The sequence below is a fragment of the Neovison vison genome, chromosome 4 (genome assembly GCF_020171115.1).
Source record: "Neovison vison isolate M4711 chromosome 4, ASM_NN_V1, whole genome shotgun sequence".
NCBI lineage: Eukaryota > Metazoa > Chordata > Mammalia > Carnivora > Mustelidae > Neogale > Neogale vison.
This window is the reverse complement of record NC_058094.1, coordinates 145932142-145953336: the sequence shown is the minus strand read 5'-3', so window position 1 is coordinate 145953336 and position 21195 is coordinate 145932142. Positions and strand designations below refer to the sequence as shown.

The following is a 21195-nucleotide window of genomic DNA, read 5'->3' as shown; positions in this document are numbered from 1 at the left end:
CAAAGAGCCTAAGCTAGCATGAGGAGACCATATGATCTATATGATCTAAGCTCTACGATTTCTCACAAGGGTCCCAGAATCCTACCCAAGTCAGGGTATGGTGTTTAGGAAACTAGAAATGCTCAGACCGTAAGGTAAGATTACTCTCATTCAGTTCAGTGGACATAATTAACACAACCACCAGACTTGTTCAGAGCCCAACTTTGTGCTTAACTTTCTGCTTTAGACCAGACACTCATTTCACCTTTTTGAGCATCAGTACCATTCTACAAATAAAGGCCTTGATTATAAGATCTTTGAGTCTCCAATTATGTGCTGTGCTCCAATTTTAAGGAAGATGATGGTTTATTTCTAAAATTCCCAAGAAGGGCTTCTGGGTAGCTCGGTCAGTTAAGCACCTGCCTTTGGCTCAGGTTGTGAGCTCAGGGTCCTGGGATCGAGCCCCACATCAGGCTCTCTGCTCAGCGGGGAACCTGCTTCTCCCTCGATCCCTACCCCCTTGCTTGTGATCTCTCTCTCTCAAACTCTCCCTCTGACCAAATAAATAAAAAATAAATAAAATCTTTAAAAATAAAAACCACAAAATCCCCAAGAAGCAGAAAAATTTCTTCTCTACCCAAAGCCAGTTCCAGTGCTTAATGAGTCTGTGAGGCAGTTTTCTTTTCTTGTTTCCAGCTTTATTGACAAGTAAATGGCAAGTGAAATTTTATATATATATATAACATTGACATATAAATGGCAAGTGAAATTATATATATTTAACATGTACAATGTGATTTGATAAACATTGTGAAACCATCTTCACAATCAAGTTAACACCTCCATCTTTTGGATGGAGCTTTTTAAATAAAGAAGCTATGACTGTCTCCAGTCCTGTCTTCTCTAGAATTCAAGGATAATCTACCAGCACTCTTCTTCTATAATCCTTCACAAATTTTAAGCCAGTACGTCACCATTCACCAGTCTTTTCCTTAGCGAATGATCTCCAAAGCTCAGCCATTCACATACTGCCTTCATGGTTTGGGCCTCCTCTTTCTGCTATCTGGGTCATTATGTTCTTTACATTCCTTTTTACTTAACTTTGAGAGAATTTTTATATAATCACGGCTTCATGAGGACTATATATGAGGATTGTATCAGTCTTGCTTGGCAAAAATAGAGGTTAACTGTGGGGTGGGGGAGCCTCAACAAGCCTCATTTGATGTGAAACATTTGTTGTAGTAACTCCCCATGACTTCCTCCTTTTTGTGCACCAGCAATATTAGTAGCCTCATGAAACATGTCTAAATATTCATGCACTTTACAGGTGGGAGGATTTTCCTCTGTAAAGGGTGGTGAGTAATGGAGTTCTACCTGAAATCATCTACTATCTCAATTGGAGAAACATGTCTCCAAGGCAAGATCAGTAGTTTCTTTTACCTTGCAAACCCTAGTAAGCCTAAGAAACATGTGACACTCTGGCTAAAATGTTCGTTTCCAGGCCTTGCCCAGGTCTAGACTGGAGCCTAGGAGTCTGCGTTGAAAAACAACTTCCCAGATGATTGCAACGCAGGCAGCTTTTCAGATCCTAACTTTGAGGAACAGGTGAAAAGGCTTCCTTTAGTCTATTACTGTATTGACTCATTCTTCAAGAACTTGAGCACTTTTCAGGTGTCCTTGGTAGGAGGCAAGGGGACAAAGGGATATGCCAAGACTCGGATTTAATATTCATGTCTCCAGATAGTATATAACTATCAGATGAAACATACTGGCAGTATCTCTCTAGGAGTTCAGGGTTGGGAAGTTTGCAGTGAGCTGAAGGTGTGGGAAGGCTTTGTGAATTCAGATTGGAAGGACCTGGTCTTTTTTTTTTTTTTTTTTTTTTAAGGAGGGTGGAATCAGAGGGTTTCTGGAAGTTAGCTCAGTCTGGAGCTGAAGTTCTAGGTACAAAGGGGGTAAAGGTCAGTTAAAGTGTAGGCACTTTACTAGGGCAGTCAGCTGGTCTTCTGCATAGGGACAGGAGGATAGCTTTTTCTTGTGGGGGAGTAATAACCTGGAGTTGATGTTCAGGATGGATTGAATCTGGAACAACAATCATTAAACTTACTGAAGGTACATGCATGGGAGTGGAAAGAAAGCTGAGCGGCGAAATTAAGAAAACACTGGATTTATCTGAAGGGGTGGGGATGAGAAGTGCCCAAAGTGGAAGAATGAGAACACTTTTAAAAGACTAGACACAGCAGGAATCCTAAACAATTCAGCTTCGTAAAAGTCAGTTCCTAAAATCCTAAACAATTTCCTTCGTAAAAAGGGAACCTCTTGAACAGGCAGAGGACCTGTTTGTGCCAAGATTGTTAACCCTTTCCAATGTCTCCCTATCTCTCAAAATAGAACCGACTTCACATGCTTGCTCCCTGCTGCTACCTAAATACTGCTAATTAAATATCATCTCCCTGAAGCTGGGTCCAATAGCCCAAGATGCTGCAGGCTTCTGCCCCTGCGATGAACTAGAACCTTCTCAGATGAACTAGCTAAAATACCTCTGTCTTGTCAAGTGGTTTCCAACTTTGCTGCACAGAGGAAACAACCGAAGATTTAAAAAAGAAGAAGAAAAGTAAGCCTAGCGCCCACATCTAACGTGCAGCATAGCTTAGAAACCATTGGTTTAGCGACATCTCCACGGACCCTGAACAGCATTTCCTTCCACTGCCCTCCGCCGGAAGGACGCCCGTGGAAGGTTCGAGTCCTGGGCTCTGCGCCGCCGCCGCCTTCCCCCTCCCCAGCCCGGCGTGCCCAGCTCGCAGCAGGCCTGGAGGAGGCGGCGCTCCGGGCTCCCCCGGGCCGGGCCGCAGCAGAACCGAAAGCGGCCGGCGCGGGGAGGCGGGGGAGAGGAAGGAGGGGCGGGCGCCGGGGGAGCAGGGCGAGGTGGCGCGCGGAGGGCCGGGAATGCCCGCGGCGCGGGGCCCGAGCCGCCGGGTGGCCGCGTCCGGGCGATGGCTCTCCGTCTGGTCTCCGACTTCGACCTGCGGAAGGACGTGCTCCCGTGGCTGCGGTCGCAGCGGGCTGCATCGGCGGCCGCCGGGGCCCGAGGCGGCGGCCCAGGTGCTGGAGGCGCGCGTCCGGTCGGGGTGGGGGCAGGTGGCAGCCGGCGAGGGGATGGAGTCTGAGTCGTTCTCAGCTCGGGGGCTCCCGGGCGGGGCCGAGGTCGGGGGCATTGACCGGAGCCGGGGGTCGCTTCAGGGGGTCGCTTCGGGGGCTGGCCCCTGCCAGCCTGTGAAGGTTGGTGCGGAAGGGGTGAGCTTCTTCCCTGTTTGGAGTCCCGGCTTTGCCTCCCTCACCCCGGCCACTGGGTGAAGGTCAGGGGCGGCCCGGGGCATGGTCGGGGCTGTACTGCGCTGCTTCTTCTAGCGAGTCCTCCAGCTTCTGGCTCACTTGTTGCCCAGCCAGCCACCTTTAACAGAAAGGCCGGGGACACTAGTGGTACCTCAGCATCATCTCGTCAGGGCAGGGCGTGGAGGAGCAGCTGCCAAGACCGCCTTCCTCTGGCCCAAGGCTGCAAAGAGTAGGACAGGGTTTTCTCTATGCTTCATTCACATCTCAGCTGCCGGGGAGGGTTCGCCAGCCCTGTAAGGGCTCTGCCAAGATTGGGGGCTCCTGAAAGTTGTTGCGTTAGGAGAAAAGATGAGTGATGGCCACGAAAAAAACCACCATAAAAATACCTAACAGTTGTGCAGTCTGTCTTCACTTTTGTGAGATGCTTCTGTGTGAACACTGTCCATGATTTAGGAGACATGCCATTTCAGATGTGAGTGCCAGAGGGCAGGGGTCTGCTTTCAGGCTGTGAGCAGTGAACTGGAGCTTGCTGTTTCCCAAAGAGGCACCAAGCCCATCGCCACTAACCCAGAGCATAACAGCACCTGAGCCAGCTAGCAAAGAGGGGTGTGACACAGCCATGGTCAGGTTTGCTGTCCAGCTTCCTCAGGGTCCATGAGAATACTTCCTTCACAGTTGAGGCGTTGCTTTTCATCCGTTTCAAAAATCCTTTGTTTTGGTTTTGGTGAGGAAGGCAAAAGTGACTTTTGAGACTTTCCAGCACTGATCAATCAAAACTTTAAAGAAGGGGAACTCTGTGATTTCTCACATTTTTTTTTTCTTTTTAAGAAGTTTGCTGTAAATAATGATTCATCCTCAAGGTTTAAATTTAGCTTCAAAGCTGTCATACCCTGGATCCTGCCTTGTACATAGGAGCTATCTACTTCAGTGTGTTTTTCCTTAAACACTGTAGACTGCTGGAGGGTGTTTTTAGAAGGCTTATCCTCATATCTACAGTTTCATCCCCCTTAACTGTGATGAGAGTTTTCTCTCCCTACCTTATACCTTCACACTATCCTGTGGCTTTAGCCGAATTATGTGTAGGGTACCTTGTCTTGGCGTTTTGGTTATTAGTTCCAAATAAGGAGTCCCTTTTGTATAGCTCAAGGCTTGAGTTTGCTGAGGTGTCATTATTAGTAAAATTTTGCTTTTTTGGGGGGAAAAAATCGAAGTCTCCTGAAGAGGTCTTGAAGGTTTAACTTTTTAAAATACAATAGGCAGCTCCACGCCTCCTTTCCACCACAGAGTAGTCCTTTCCCTGAGTTTTCACACCATAGAGCTAAATGGCAGGTGTCTGCAAATGAAAAGCTGGTGAAGTATGAAATGCCACAGTCTTATGTTTCCGAGATGTGTGTTGTGATTGAAAAGGCTGTGTGTGAACCAGCTAGCCCTTCGCTTCCCTGTGCCTTTTTGTGAAGAGACATAAATTTATATTGACATTCCACTAAACCACAGGTGAACTTAGGTCCTCAAAAGGTAAACCTACTAGAAATACCAGCTTTTTCTAATACTGGTAGTATTTTGCCCTTGCAGAACTCCTTGGCAAGATCATTAGCTCTGTATGCTAAGAGAATTGTTAACTCCCGATGATCACCAGTGGGAGGTAGCCCAAAAAAACCCAGTTAATCCCTCTTCTCTAATTTGGAGCACTGGCAGGGGAATCTGGGATTCTATTTTATTTCTAGCATGGCTATTACTCCACACATTTGACAAATTATTTTCCTTTCAAAGTCTCAGCTTTTCAAATGTAAATTATAAGTAATTATACCATTGTAATGTCTCTCTGCACACATGCTATCTCAATTTGAAGCTGTAATATTTTTACATCAACAAATACAACTGGAGATTTCTTATTGGTGCCAAGTAATACTCACTAAGTATGACATATTCCTAGCAAAATGACCAGGGAGTGAGGCTAAGTTAGCCATGGATATTCAGTGCCTGTGGGATAGTATTTTAGTCAACTAGGGGTTAAAGAGTAAGGAGACCTGATTTGGTTACTACATAATACTCCTGGTTCTGGGTTGAACTTTTAGAAAATAATCTCTCTTGAAATAAGTGGAAAAAGTATTTCTTTTAAAGACTAAAACGATTATGCCAAAGAATATTTTAACACATGTACCCTATAAATAACAAAAAACAAAACCACACACTCACTTTAAAAAATAGAACAATATCAGGGGCACCTGGGTGGCTCAGTCGGTTGAGTGTCTGACTCTTGATTTTAGCTCAAGTCATGATCTCAGGGTCCCGATACCAAGCCTCCCGTTGGGCTTCATACTCAGTGCAGAGTCTCATTGAACTCTTTCCCTCTGCCCCTCTCTCCACTTGTGCATACATACTCTCTCACTCTCAAATAAATCTATTTAAAAAAAAGAGCGATTATCAAGACTTTTGAAGGCTCTTGTGTTTCCGGATCTGATCCTAATTCTCTATCCTCTCCTAGTGGTAACAACCATTTGCATTTTTATCTTCTTTGTAGTTTTAACCTGTATGTATAGCCCCCTATGCAAAATATCATTTCATTTTGCTTGTTTGTGAACTTTAAATGGAAGAACACTATATGCATTCTTTTTTGCTTTTTCTCTTTTCAGTATCCACATTGACTGCTATAGGTCACTTACCATCACTGATGTATCATATTCCAAAGTGTGGATATACATCACACATGGTGGTGGACATGCTTAGATCTTTTCTTTCTTTCTTTCTTTCTTTCTTTTTTTTTTCTTTTTTAAAGATTTTATTTATTTGACAGAGAGAGAGAGAGAGAGATTGAGACAGTGAGAGAAGGAACACAAGCAGGGGAAGTGGGAGAGGGAGCAGCAGGCTTTCTTCAGAGCAGGGAGCCAGATATGGGGCTCGATCCCAGGACACTGGGATCGTGACCTGCGCCGAAGGCAGATGCCTAACGACTGAGCCACCCAGGCACCCCTAGATCTTCCTTTCAAGGAAGAGCTTGTCCCAAGTGCTGTGAGGGAGATAAGCTTCAGATGTCGGCTCCTTCAGGGATTGCCATCTATGGAGGACTTTCTCATCCAGAGTCAGGACATTTTGCGCGTGGCCCACATTTAATTAGGGACTGAGGTGGGGTATGAAGGCCTGGCCATTTTGACTCAACACAGGACAATTTTGACAATCCATTTTAGTGTAAGAGCCTCTCTCCCAAAGTTACCCGACATTGCTGTAGCTCAGCTTTTCCTCCTTCGTGGTCCTTCTTCCTTCCCTTTCCTCCTCCAAGTGTTAATCCCACTTCACTGAACCTTCCCTGGTAAATATCCTGGATACTCCCCATCTCAGGGTGCTTCCTAACTTTGCTTTTCTTTTTCTGGTAGTGACATTTGGGGAGTTTCTGGGGGTTGCTATTACAGTTGGTGGTTTTTTCACTTTCTTTTCTTTTTTTTAAGATTTTATTTATTTATTTGTCAGAGAGAGAGAGTGAGCACACACAAGCAGGCAGAGTGGCAGGCAGAGGCAGAGAGAGAACAGGCTTCCCACTGAGCAAGGAGCCCGATGCAAGACTCAATCCCAGGGTCCTGGGATCATGACCTGAGCCGAAGGCAGCGGCCTAACCAACTGAGCCACCCAAGTGTCCCGGTTTTGCTCACTTTCTTAAAGGGCATACATGCCCAAGTTTCTACAGGATGGTTGTCTGACTAGAGTTGCTGAGTCATAGGCTGTGCACGTGTTCACTTTTCCTGAGCACTACCAAATTGTTTTCCAAGGCATTCGTACTTACTGACAATCCCGTTCGTGGTATAGAAAAGTTTTTGTACTCTGTATCCTCACAAGCTCTTGATATTTCCAGATCTTTAATTTTTTTGTTGAACTGGAGAGTCTAAATATTATTTCACTGTGGTCTGAGGTTTAGCATCTTTCTATATTTATCAACCTTTTAAGTTTCCCCTTTTATGAGATGTCTGTTCATCCTGTCCATTTTTCTATTGTGGTTTTTTCTTTTTTTTTCATATTGACTTTTAAGGTTTCTTTGTTCTGGATTCTAATCCTTTGTTCATCGTATGTGTTGCAAATATTTCCTCTCACCTTTTTTTCCCCCCCAGTTTATAGTGGGGGTGCCTTTGATAAAGGAGGGTGTTTAATTTTAATGTAGTCTAATTTATGAGTCTTTTCCTTTCTGGTTTGTGCTTTTTTGGATATTTTAAAGAAATCCTCTCCTATTTAGGAGTCATGAAAACATTTTTAAATTAACTTCTAAAAGTTTTGGTCTTTCCATTTTGTTTTTTAATCCATCTGGTGTTTGTTTCTGTATGTGATATGAGGTAGGAATCAGACGGGGCCACAAGAGCCTTCAAGAGTCTTCATAGTGTTCCGTTTTTAAGCATGGTGGTGGGTAAATGGTTTTGCTTCATTGTTATGTATAAGCGTACATGTGTTAAAATTCCTTTTGTAAATTCTATTGGGTTTCTATATTAATAGCTCTCTATCAGTAACCAAACAGACCTACTTCTTCTCATTGACAGCAAAGCCACTTCTGTCGCATATCAAGTTTCCACATATGTGTGGGTCCCCTTTCCTGGGTTCTTAATTTTGTTCCTTTTGTCAACTTAAGATGAAGACATTTTAATAACTGTCTTTATGATAAGTCTTAGAACTGATGGAGTAAGCCTCCTCACCTTAGCAGTCCCCAGGACTATCTCATCTATCCAATGCTCTTTCATCCTCAAATATGTATTTGGATTCTGCCTATCAGATTTCGCCAAAACGTCTGTTGGAATTTTGAGTTGCATTGAATCTGTCCATCAGCTTTGGGAGAATTGACATCTTTACAATATTAAATCTTACAACTGTGAACCAAGTATGATTTACTTTTAGCTAGATCCTCTTTATGACTCTCTTTTTTCTCTTTATCACTCTAAGTCTTAGAATTTTCTTCATGAAAGTCCTGAACACTGTTTGCTAGACTTATCTTTAGATTGTTGTGATATTATGTTGCTTCTATAAATGGTATACTTAAAAAATTACATGTTCTAGCTGTTACTGCTATATAGCAATACAATGGATTTTATGTATTGATTTTTTAGCCAGTGCTTAATTCTCTACTGCCATGTATCAATATCAAGAAACTAAGAAAGAGTCTGCAGTATGCAAATTTTCTAAGGTTTAAATGTCATATGTGTTTAAGACCAGAAAGAATGTAGGTTTTCTTGCCTGTATTTTCTTGTCTGCTCTGATTACTCTTGGACCTGTGATACACCAGATTGATTCATCTTTCAGATACTGTAATCATTCGTCTTTACCAGAGAAGTGATATATTTTACCAGGTGACTGATTTAAGAATAATATTTCCTTATTGCCTCCTGTATACCCCATCCCACCACTCCACAGACAGGTTTTGGGGGCCAGAGTTCTGGTTTTGACAGATTGTCTTTATCGTTAATATTCTCTACTTTACTTTCCCCTACCTTCCTAGTCTCCTTTTCTAATTCTCATGCCTTTTTGTTGCTTAACTAATCACCCCATCCTTGCTTTTTTTCATTTTATTCAGAATATGGGTATAAATCACATAATGATGTTTATAAGTTTAGGAATTATAATATCTGGTCATGTTGAGCCAAGGATTTATGTGAATTATTTGCATAATAGACTTGTCATAAGTAGAATCACATTTTAGCACCTCCTGATCTATATAATAGGAATCAATTCAAATTTTTGTATCAGGCTCTGCGATGACTCCCCCCGCCTCTTCCTAGTATGGTCACTCGAAGACAAACACTTTTATCTGATTTTTGTCTCAAAGATGTTGGGAACAAAATTTACACATGTGGCTAACATCTTCCTATAAAGTGAAATCACTTGTGTTTAGCAAAGAGCTTGAAATGGACAAGATTATCTGACCAACCAGTTTTAATTTTTTTTTTTCAGCTTTAATTTGACATGAACTATGACTTGCCAGCACCTTTAGTATTGAGGTACTCTCCTTTTCTCTAATAGGTTTACTTATGCAAGTATCTACATTTTTTCTTCATGAGCTCTGAGGACACTGAACTGTAAAATTAAACCACATTTCCTCATTTGAATTGTTAAACTTCCTCCTCTGGACTTTCCAGCAATGAACTACTAGGAGAAGAGTCAGAATGAATAAGCAAAGAGGTTATTGAATACTCCTTTCAGAAGGGTGTGTCTAAACCATGAGCAACTAATCCGGGGAGGAAGGACTGATGGGTTAATAGCGTGTGGTGAGACACTGGTCTCTGGATTTCCAACATTGCCAAATTTGTCTAATTCAAATGTTCTTGAGATGAGAACCAAGTACTTCATTACAGGATTATTTTAAGACTACACTTATTACTACCTAACAGATCCACGCCGGTGGATTTTATTATTTATTTCAACTTTGTCATGGTTACATTATAACCTGGTCCTAGTTATGCTGTCTAATGGATATTGTTTAACAGATTGTACGAATATGTAGTTCAGTGGTTCTCAACCCTGGCTACACATTACAATTACGGGGAGAATTTAAAAAAAAAAAAAAGACACTCACACACCTTAGAGACTGGGCTCCCCACCCAGCCTAGTAAAATCAGGTTATTTGGGGTAGGTCTTGGACATCTGTGTACTTTTTTTTTTTTTAAAGATTTTATTTATTTATTTGTTAGAGAGAGAGAGGGAGAGAGAGTGAGCACAGGCAGACAGAATGGCAGGCAGAGGCAGAGGGAGAAGCAGGCTCCCTGCCGAGCAAGGACTCAATCCCAGGATGCTGGGATCATGACCTGAGCCGAAGGCAGTCGCCCAACCAACTGAGCCACCCAGGTGTCCCCATCTGTGTACTTTTAAAAGCTCCCCGAATCATTCTAACCTAAAGCCAGAGTTGAGAACCACTGGTTTAATGGAACAAGCATATATCATTTGTTATAAACTGTACTTCGGGATTTTTTTTCTCTTAATTGTTTAGTGTTTTGAAAATAGTGCTTGTGCAAGTAAATTGAATTTTCTTGGCAAGATTTCTTGTAAAGGAGTTTCTTATCTTAGCTGAAACCTTTTAAGTATACTCTTGAGAGGTCTCTACCAGCATCCTTATAATCTTGAAAGAAAAAAATAACCCTCAAAATATTGACACGTTGCATTCCAGAAGTTTTGAGTCATGTGCAGGATGAAAAGTAACTCCCTGAAATTCTCTTTGGATGTCTACAAAATCTGCCTTAGACGGTTTTTCAGTAATTATCCCTTGTCCCATTGTAAGCATGATACAGAAAACTTAGTTCATTCTGCTCACGTTTTTTCCTAGGCTTGAGATTAGTCTGTGCCACGTTCTTGATATGATATTGAACAAGTATCTGAACCTCACTGGAACTCAATTGTTCTCTTAGTACAGTGGACCTATAATTCCTGACACGGTATGGGTGAGATAGAAAGAAATCTGTAAATTGTTAAGTGCTATTTAGCAATAAGCTATTGAATCATACTGTTCTCCGAAGAGACTAGGTGATTATCCTTATTTTTTCATTAGTGGAAAGTGTGTCTGACAGCTCAATAAACACTGAAAAGTGTATACGTGTATTAAAGTATGTTAAAGTGTATTTAAAAAGTGTATTTTGGGGGCCTAGGTGGCTCAGTGGGTTAAAGCCTCTGCCTTCGGCTCAGGTCATGATCTCAGGGTCCTGGGATTGAGCCCCACATCAGGCTCTCTGCTCAGTGGGGAGCCTGCTTCCTCCTCTCTCTCTCTCTGCCTGCCTCTCTGCCTACTTGTGATCTCTCTCTGTCAAATAAATAAAATCTTTAAAAAAAAGTGTATTTTGTATTAAAAAACAAAACAAAACAAAACACCAAAAACAGCACTTCCCCACTCCCTTTGCCCGACTCCTGGAAGACCCAGGCAGCTTCTTCCTGGGAGGGGTGGGGAAGATGTCAGGATGATTCTTTAACTTTCTGTAAAATCTGCTCTTTGTCTTTTCAAATGTTTCCCACCCCCAACTCCAGTGCAAGGGTCTAGGTCACCAATTATCCTTGTTTTTTATCCTGTTTTTTCCTTTTTTTCTTTTTTTTTTGGGAGGGAGGGGCAGCAGAAGAGGGAAAGAGAACATCTTAAGCAGGTTCCATGCAACATGGAGCCTAATGCTGGGCTCGATCTTACCACCCTGAGATCATGACCTGAGTTGAAATCAAGAGTCATTTGCTCAGCTGACTGAGCCACCCAGGCAACCGCTGTTCTGTTCTTTTTTATTCAAGAATACAAACTGAAATTTGCCCTGAGTTGTAGAATACTTTGCTTATGTTTTGTCTGAATATTGAAATTTGTCATAATTAATATAATATTTTTTTATTTTTTAAAAAGATTTTATTATTTAATGAAAAGAGAGACAGCAAGAGAGGGAACACAAGCAGGGGGCATGGGAAAGGGAGAAGTAGGCTTCTCGCTGTGCAGGGAGCCCATTGAGGGGCTCGATCCCAGGACACTGGGATCATCAATGAGCCAAAGGTAGACACATGACTGAGGCACCCGGGCTCCCCTAACATAATATTTTAACATCTAAAACACTATTCCTGTGTAGGGAAAATGACTCAAGTTTAAGCAATTCGATTTTGAGGAAACTGGGGAAATGTATTTCTGTCTAATTGATAATTACCAAAGCTGTATCTACTAATGTTTAAATCCTTGAATTATAGAATTGAGAGGAATATACTAAAATTTTAGCTGAAACATGATGGTCAATTAACTTTCAAGTTAAATGTTTTGTGTAAAGAATCTTTTTCTCTTTGAGTTAAAGTATGGCTTTCATACAGAAAAGTACACAAATCATAAATGCACAGCTTGGTTGATTTTCACAAAGTGAAACACACCCATGTAACTAGCACTCAGAGTGGGAAAGAGAACATTAATAGAACCGCAAAGTTCCCCTTCATGTTCTTTTCCAGCAATCATTCATCTAGCATCATAGATTCATTTCACATAAATTAAATCATGTAGTGTATACCTTTCTTAGGAGGGGGTAACTAACTGGGCTTTTTTGGCTATTATATATATTGTATGTTATAGCGAGTTATTTATTATGATTGTTGTACAATAGTCCATTGTTTGATATCCCACAATTTATTCATTCTTTTTACTTGATGAATATTTTGGATTTCCAGGTCAGGCTACAATGAATCAGAGTGCTACAGAAGTTACATGTGTCATTTGCTGAAATACATGTATATTTCCACTGCATATATGTTCAGCTTCAGTAGCTATGAGTTTTCCAATTTACATTCCTGTTAATAGTGTATGAGAGTTTCAGTTCCTTCACATTTCTTGGCATCACATAATATGAAAATGTAGCAAGTCAAGGATTTGTATTGTAATCTTTGGGGTGACTAATGAAAGACTAGAAAAGAATATATAACTGATAATAAGTAGGAGAATGAAATAGTAGATTTTTTATTCATCCAGAAGAGGCAAGGAAAGACTAAAACAATTGAGTCACATAAAAAAGAAATCGTAATGTGATTGATCCAAACTCCAAATATCGGTGATTAAATGTAAGTGGACTGGGTGCCTGGGTGGCTCAGTGGGTTAAAGCCTCTGCCTTCGGCTCAGGTCATGTGGGATCGAGCCCCACATTGGGCTCTCTGCTCAGCGGGGAGCCTGCTTCCTCCTCTCTCTGCCTGCCTCTCTGCCTACTTGTAATCTCTGTCTGTCAAATAAATAAATAAAATCTTAAAAAAAAAATGTAAGTGGACTACCTACCTACTCTAAAGGATATTGCTTGTAAGACCACATGTCTTAGGTATAAGGACACAGGAAGAGTAATAATAAAAGGATAGAAAAAAATTATGTGAATGCTAACCCAAAGAAAGCTGATGTTGCTATACTGATAGCAAAGTAAATGTAAAATCAAAAATATTAAAGGAAATTCATAGTAAATAAAAAGGTTAACTCATCCAGCTTCCGGTTAAAAAGTATGTGTGATTTTTTAATGTGCAACCCTAAGCAACTGCAAAAGCTTTATGTGGCAGGCCTCCTGCGGGGGAAGCTGCCCTCCCCAAACCAGACTTGGTGCCTAGCCAGTAAGCTGCAGTTCCTGAAGGGAGTTATAGTTAAGACTCAGGACCCCTGGCTGGACGTCTTCATATCCAGAGCTGTATCCTCAGCCCAGGAACCTTCCTTCAGAGGCCTCATATCAGGAGCCATCAGTAGAGACCCTCCTCAGGTACCTCTGTTGATACTACCTCCGTAGGAAAAGGAGGGGAACCTTGAAGATATCTTTTTCTCCACTTTCACTCAGTACTTTTCCACTCTTAGCTCTTCTTCCTCTCCCTGCCCTGAGCCACAGAGGCCGCAACACTGTGGGAGTCTTTTGTTTAGGGCGTTTGTTCAGCAGTGAGAGTTTCCCCACCTCTCCGCCCAATCTACCTGACCCCCCACTAGCATGTCCTTCCATGGGGAGAAGTGAACTGGGAAGTTTGTTTTTTCTCTGATATGGACTCTTGCTTATACTGTCACAGCCGAGGGATAACAGGCTTGACTGTTACTTTCTTTTTCACCTTGTTGCTTTAATCGACTGCTGGGACACCAGGCAGTTCTCCTGAGTTCCTGATAGGTTAATCCACCAGGAAGCAATAACAGTTCTCAGTTCTAACGCCTCTAACAACATAGCTTCAAAATACATATGGCAAAAACTAATAGATACTTTATTGAAGTGTAAGATATACACAGCAAAGTATGTAGGGTAAGAGTGTATGGCTCATTTAGTTGTTGCCAAATGTATCAGTATACAACACATGCAGCATTAGCAGCTCCTTGGAAGGCCTCCCTACACGTACCTCCCAATCACTAGTCTACTCCTCTTCCCTAAAGGTCACAACTATTCTGACCTCTTACACAATAGATTAGTTTGCCTATTTTAGAACTCTGTATAATGGAATCATCAGTATGTGTTCTTTTTTACTTGGCTTTTACTTGTTAGATACGTTTTTTTAAATAGTCCCTGTTGGGGGCCCTGAGTGGCTCAGTCAATTGAGCATCTGACTTTTGATTTTGGCTCAGGTCATGACCTCAGGTTCATGAGGCTGAGCCCTGGGTTGGGCTCCATGCTGGCTGTGGTGCCTGCTTGAGATTCTTTCTATCCCTCACCCTCTGCCCCTCCTCCCTGCTCATGCGTATGCTCACTCTCTTAAAAAAAAAAAAAAAATTCCCTGTTAAATATTAACTTGCTGTTATTCTCTTATCATTTTAGGTGTTTTGGAAAATAATTATGAGAGCTTACGTATACTAAATGTTGAAAGAAATGGAAATATTATTTATACCTGCAAGGTATGTCTATATTCTCTTTTTTTAGTTGTGGTAAGATATATGTAATGTAGAATTTGCTATTTTAACCATTTATGTTCTTTTTAAAATAGAATTTCATGCTATATCTTACTGAGGGGTAATGAATAAGATTGTTGGCATTTGATCTTTAATGTGACTTTTTTATTTTGTGAAATTAAATAAGGTGATTAGAATTCAGTTTTAATGGAATATCTTGTGTTTGTTTTTTTTTAAATAAAAATTGTGCACAATGTCTGACACTCAGATTCGGTGCTCAGATTTTTTTGAGTAAATGGACAGTTCCATTTTGCAGGAGAAAAAATGCCAAGTAAAAGACATCTAAACCTAATTAATATGTAAGATTTTATCTTTGAGAAAATATTAAATAGGATTACTCAACATCATCTGTTTAGACATAAGAATGCTCAGACTTTTGAGGCATTATTGCTTAAAGTGTTTTCAATATTAAGTGTTCTGAGGAATGAAAATGTAAGTTTACCGGTAACTTTACCGTGGTAGGGAATCATGAAAGAATAATGTCAGTAGCCAGCTTGCTTTGCACAGATGTACTACTATATTTATTTATTAACTAATTTATTTGCTCAATTGTTATTTTAAGTTGGGGCATCTGGCTGGCTCAGTCAGTGGCGCATGAGACTCTTGATCTTGGGGTTGTGAGTTTGAGCCCCATGTTGGGTGTAGAGATTACTTACATAAATAAAATCTTTTTAAAAAAGTAGTTTAAACTGTCTTCTACAAGTGTGCTGCATTTAAAAAATGGTATGATTCAAAAAGTTTTATTTACAGGAATATCGTGGACTTGTTTTAGCCACTCCCAATCTCTATCCTATATATTGCCTTGAAGAAATAAATGGAAGTACAAAAACATTCGCTCCTTTGCCATACTCTATTACCTCCTAGACAGTGTCCCCTAGATTCACAGAGCTGTATGCTCTGAATCCATTTCACTCTTTGGGCTCATATAACTAGCTGAAAAATGTTTAGTCCCTTTCTGACATGCTACCTTTAGAGTGCTTATTGCTAATATTGATTGGATTATTGCAGGTTTAAGAGTAACATCCTAACTTCCTTAACAATGATATATAATAAATATCTGGTTAATTTTTTAAAGGATGATAAGGGAAATGTCTTCTTTGGATTGTATGACTGCCGAACCAGACAAAATGAGGTAAAAAATCACTGTAAATCATAGATTATTCATTAGTTATTGCTTTTAGAGTTTTTTCTTCTTCCTGCCTCCTTTTCCTTTTAAAGATTCTCATTTCATTTTCAAAAATTTAGTTTTTATTTCTTTGCCTTCTTTCTCTCTTTTACCATCTCTTGGTGCCATTATCTTTAAAAATAAATAAGTAAATGAAGTGCAGCGACTTCTGGACCAAAACATCATCAGAAGTTTCTTAGTCTTTGGAGATTTAAGCAAAATTGGCTCAAATCGGTTATCCAGTATTCTGTAGGAATGTAGGAAGTCCAGTAACTTCCTGAGATTTGCATGCTCCCAGAAGTTTAGGGTCTCATAATAACCTCTGGCTCTGAGTTCTGTTTCTCTTTAAATTTCACTTCTCTTTCTTCTTAAAGATCCAGGTATAGAACCCAGCTTCCTTTCCTTAATTTTTCCCCACACACATAGAACATTGGTTGATGAGACAGGTCTTATCTAATTCTTGGTGCAAATGTGAAGGATTCATTTTGTGCCTATGTACAAACAACTTACAGTAAGGGAGTAAGAAGTCTGTAAACACATACTGGCATAGAAGTTTCTCCAAAACATACTGTTATGTGAAAACAAAACAAAACAAATTGCCAGAATAATACATTTCATTTATGTTTTTAAAAACTTGTGAGAAAACATAAATATATATTAAAAAGATCTGGAAGGCTACAGAGTCAATTACAAGCATGTTTCCTTTTGGAAGGGAGTTCATATGGAGGAGCATAGCAAAGAGCTTTGATTTTTTTATTTGGTGGTATTGGCATGTTTTAAACACTGAGACTCTGTTTTGTTATTTTATAATTAAAAGAGTAAAACACTAAAAGTTAAGTGTATACATTCATGATTCTTCTTACTTGCAGATTAGAATCTCTCAGAGTAAGAGTCAAGGGAAACCAAAATGTGTCTCACATGAATTGAGTGCCTCCTTATTCACTCAAAGTTCACTTTTTCTAATCAAGCATTTCGTGACAACATTTTTCATCAGCTTCTAGCCATAGGATTCTAGTGTGTTCTCAGTGCTTTTGTAAATCTGAAAGTATTATTACCTTCCTAATACTCCTGCTGCATATTGTTTTTCGTAGCCTGGTCTCTACTGAGGTCTAAGACTCTTTTTTTTTAAGATTTTATTTATTTATTTGACAGAGAGAGAGAGAGATCACAAGTAGGCAGAGAGGCAGGCAGAGAGAGGAGGAAGCAGGCTCACTGCTGAGCAGAGAGACCATGCGGGGCTCGATCCCAGGACCCTGAGATCATGACCTGAGCTGAAGGCAGAGGCTTAACCCACTGAGCCACCCAGGCGCCCCAGGTCTAAGACTCTTGATCTTTTCTTACCCTCTGACGGTATTGTAAGGGAGTTTGCCTAATATAACTGCAATTGTCTTCATTTCCTCAATTTGCATATCATATCCTCCTGCATGACCATTTTCATTTTCTTTAATATTTAATAAGGAAATGGAATCTTGCAACATTTCAAACAGCAAGAAAATTTTTAAAAAAGTAAAAATAGAAGATTACTTTGCCAAGGCTCTGAATATCAGAGTCTTACAGTAGATGCACTTGTGATAGTCTTAGACATAGTTAAATGTTATCATAGTTAGGTAACTTGATTAAAACTTTATTTTCTCAATAATTATAATAACTGACTTCTGAGGGCTTATTACAGGTGACAGGCATTGTATAAGTGCTTTGTATGGATTATCTCAGTTGATCCTTCTAAGGATTTCATGAAATAGGTATTGTGATTTTTATTTTACTGATTAGAAAGATTGGATAACTTGTCCAGGGGTGCCTGGGTGGCCCAGTTGGTTAAGCGTCTACCTTTGGCTGAGGTCGTGATCCTAGGGTCCTGGGATGGAGCCCTTGTTAGACTCCCTGCTCAGTGGGGAGTCCGCGTCTCCCTCTCCCTCTGCCCCTCCACTTGCTTGTGGTCTCTCTTTCTCAAAAAAAAATAAATAAAATCTTAAAAAAGAAAAAAAAGAAGAACAACAGCATCTTATCCTTAGTTACACAGCCGGCAAGTAGCACAACTAGAAATTGATCCTACGTCCAGCCTGGCTCCAAGGCCTAGGCTTTTAACCTCTAGGCCAAGTTGCTTCAAGGTTAAGCTCCAGGGCCTCCTATGGCCTACAGTTGCAAACTTCTCTCTTAAAAAATAATCTGGAACTTCTCAGTATGGATAAACTGGTTAATTGATGGTTCTTTACTGAAATGTCTGGCCACCATGAGACCACCATGATAACTGGGAATTTGAATTCTAAAATTGTTCTTTAATACAAAACTCCCAAATTAAAAAAATCATTTTGTTTTCACAGCATCTCTATACATTTGAGAAAGACTTGCACGTTGTCAGTTGCTCTGTCAACAGTGAGAGAACTTTGCTTGGTAAGTTGAACTCTTTTATTGCTACATGTCAAGAACGAAACTACATTTGTTGAGTTTGGACTTTTGCAATATTTGACTATTCTATGACAATGATTTCCTGGGAAAAGATGCTCTTGGGAGGTTAATTTTGAACTAAAAAATCTGTGTAGTCCACTTATAAAAAAAAGAATGCTTTCTGCATTACCTTAATCATCCACTGACAGATCCTTTGAGCACTCACTTACTTCAGGTATAAAGTGGTAGATTTTAACCAGCCATTGCGTGGATCATTTGCTAATGGATGGTTTTTTGTTTTTTGTTTTTTCTTTTTCCACTAGCGGCAAGTTTAGTTCATTTTACTAAAGAAGGAAGAAAGAACGAGCTTCAACCAGGTATGACATTCTATTTTTTTAGTGCCTGTTGAAAGATGAAGATTTATTCACTACTAAGTCAAATTACAAGCAACTTTACAAATAGCTTTATCTCAGAATAAAAAGGCAAAGGTCATGTCAAGCATGAAAATGTTCTGCAATTTTTTTCTCAAGTAAACAAGAGAATACAGAATATAATGTGACAGTGAATAGTAGAGGTATTAAAAAGGCAGTTAGCACCTGCAGACAAATAAACACTGAGAACATACTAGAACCCTGTGGTCAGAAGGTGGTGTAAAAAGGGCTGGGAAGGGGTTCATATCCCTTCAAGAATATCATTTTTTTTTTTTTTAAATCTGATGCGCCGTTAACCCATACCTAATACACTGTGAATAGACCATCAATTCTAAATAAAAATTCTCATTTGCCAGGACCCACTCTGTAGTTTATTATCTATGTGATATTCCCTCCTTTTTAACATTTTGTGCCATCCATCTGTCCAGAGCTCAACAAGTGAGTGCCTGCAGTGGGTGAGGCACTCTGCATACGAGAGAGTAGCGGGTGCCCTCACGGTGAGCTCTGGGGACTAAGGGGTGGGTGGCGGTACACCGTGGAGCTTGGTCCCATCTTCAGAGGAGGGCTGTAACCCCAGGGGACCAGCTTTTCAGTTTACCAAGGGAAGTATGAACTTCTGTGTAAAACTTTCATTTTTAAATGTTGGCTCAAATATTTTTAAGAAATTCTGCTCAGGCCTTTTTGGCCCTTATTTCTTTTAGCCTCAGGAAACCTTTATTCTGCTGGCAAACCCAGTGGAACCTATATTCTTTACATGATGTTTACCCGCTATGCCTGATTGTCATGCAGAACAGTGACAATTATGTAGTTATAAAAGGTACTTTCAGGGATGCCTGTATCAGTCAACTAAGCATCTGCTTTCGGCTCATCTCATGGTCCCAGGGTTCTGGGATTGAGCCCAAATCAGGCTTGCTGCTCAGTGCGGAGTCTGCTTTTCCCTCTCCCTGAGCCCCTCCCCTCACTCATGCTCTCTTTCTCTTGCAAATAAATAACATCTTTTTTAAAAAAAATAAAATATACTTTCAGATGAACTTCTTTGTAAGTTTTATTAAATTAAATCCTATTCAGGGGGCTCCTGGGTGGCTCAGTCATTTAAGCGTCTGACTCTTGGTTTTGGCTTAGGTTATGATCTCGGGATCATGAGCCCCATGTCGGGCTCCGTGCCCAATGAGAAGTCTGTTTGAGGTACTCTCCCTCTCCCTCTGCCCCTCTCCTCAGCTCTCTCTTTCTCTCTAAAATCAATAAATCTTAAAAAAAAAAAAATCCAGTTCAGGTCTGTTTACTCAGTCTTTAAAGTTTGATGCCCCTCCAGTGAGATTATCTGATCACATCTTTCAACATACTAGAAGGAATGTCGTTAGGTGTATTGTATTGGCTTCCTGATGCTTTCTGTCTTGTCAGTTCACCTGACAAGTTCACCTGGCCAGCTGCTGCAGTAAGAACCTGCGCTGCCCAGACTGAATTTGACAGACAGCACCTTAACTCGGCTGCTCGGCCTGCTTCTTGCTTTTTGCCCAGAGCCGGTGGGAAAATATTCACTCTCTGTGCGTGTGCAGCCTGAAAGAGTGGCTGGGAAGGATTCCCCATAGGACAAGCCGTGACCAATGAGGGGGCAAGGCGAGCGGAAGGATAAATACTCCCCTTTCTGTCCTGGCAGTGGATAATTCTGAGGTGTCCTCCAGGCAGCTCAAGTCCAGAGGTGGTCACGAATTTGATAAGGTCCTGCTTGCTGGAGGGTTCTCCTTCCTATTTCACGCTCCCTGCTCCCTCACAGCATAGCCCTCTCGTCTTAGTTTGGGTTTGCCCTCCAAGTAGAGCTGAGGCAAGCATCTGAATGCAGTTAGTTTATTTGAGGGATGATCCTAGGAAGCGCTGTTAGGGGAGCCTTTAAACAGATCTGAATGAAGGGAGGGAGCAAGCGCGGGGAAGGCACACTTCTGACACAGACAACATCAGCACAAAGGTCCTGGGGCCAGAGTGTACTTGGTGGACTTGCTGATAAGGATAGCGAGGAGGTCAATGAGGCTGAACAAAAAAAAGGGCAGAGTGGTAGGATCTGAAGCCAGAGGAAAACAGGGCTGAAGTATAGGCAGACCGTAGAGACCCTACAAGGCCTTTGTTCATTTAAGAGTTCAGAAATGATGTGACCAGAAAGCACTGTAGACTTTGTTATGATGTTTTGTTCTTTGAACAAATATTTTGGAAAGCCTTATTTTATCTGCCCATGAATGACCCGAAAAGCCATTCGATTATAAAGTGTAGTTTGCCTGGAGCTAATGTTTAACTCTCTGTTGCTTATAATGAGATTTTTCCCTTGCAACTGAGACAAACTGTAACATCTTCCACATAAACAAGATAGGGTCCTTTGGTCCACAAACTTGGCAACACAGTTTTTATCCATAGTGCTTCTCTTCTTGGCTGTGGCTGTGGCAGATTAATGTTTAGTTTAGGAAGTAGTAAAAGAGGAGGCGCCTGGCTGGCTCAGTCAGTAGAACATGCAGCTTCTGATCTCAGGGTTGTGAGTTCAAGCCCCATGTTGGGCATAGAGCTTACTTAAA

The 21195-nt window shown here is 40.9% G+C and overlaps 1 protein-coding gene across 3 annotated transcripts in view; it reads left to right on the top strand.

Moving 5' to 3' along the window:
- The first annotated feature begins 2941 nt into the window (after window positions 1–2941).
- The window catches only part of LOC122904745 (gamma-secretase activating protein), an 83792-nt gene continuing 65538 nt past the window's right edge, over window positions 2942–21195 (top strand). For all 3 annotated transcript variants that reach the window (XM_044245884.1, XM_044245883.1, XM_044245882.1), the window contains exons 1-5: window positions 2942–3081; window positions 14526–14602; window positions 15732–15788; window positions 18143–18212; window positions 18530–18583. In XM_044245884.1, coding sequence (XP_044101819.1) covers window positions 2973–3081; window positions 14526–14602; window positions 15732–15788; window positions 18143–18212; window positions 18530–18583 — 367 coding nt within the window. In that variant the 5' untranslated portion in view covers window positions 2942–2972. The remainder of the gene's footprint in view (window positions 3082–14525; window positions 14603–15731; window positions 15789–18142; window positions 18213–18529; window positions 18584–21195) is intronic.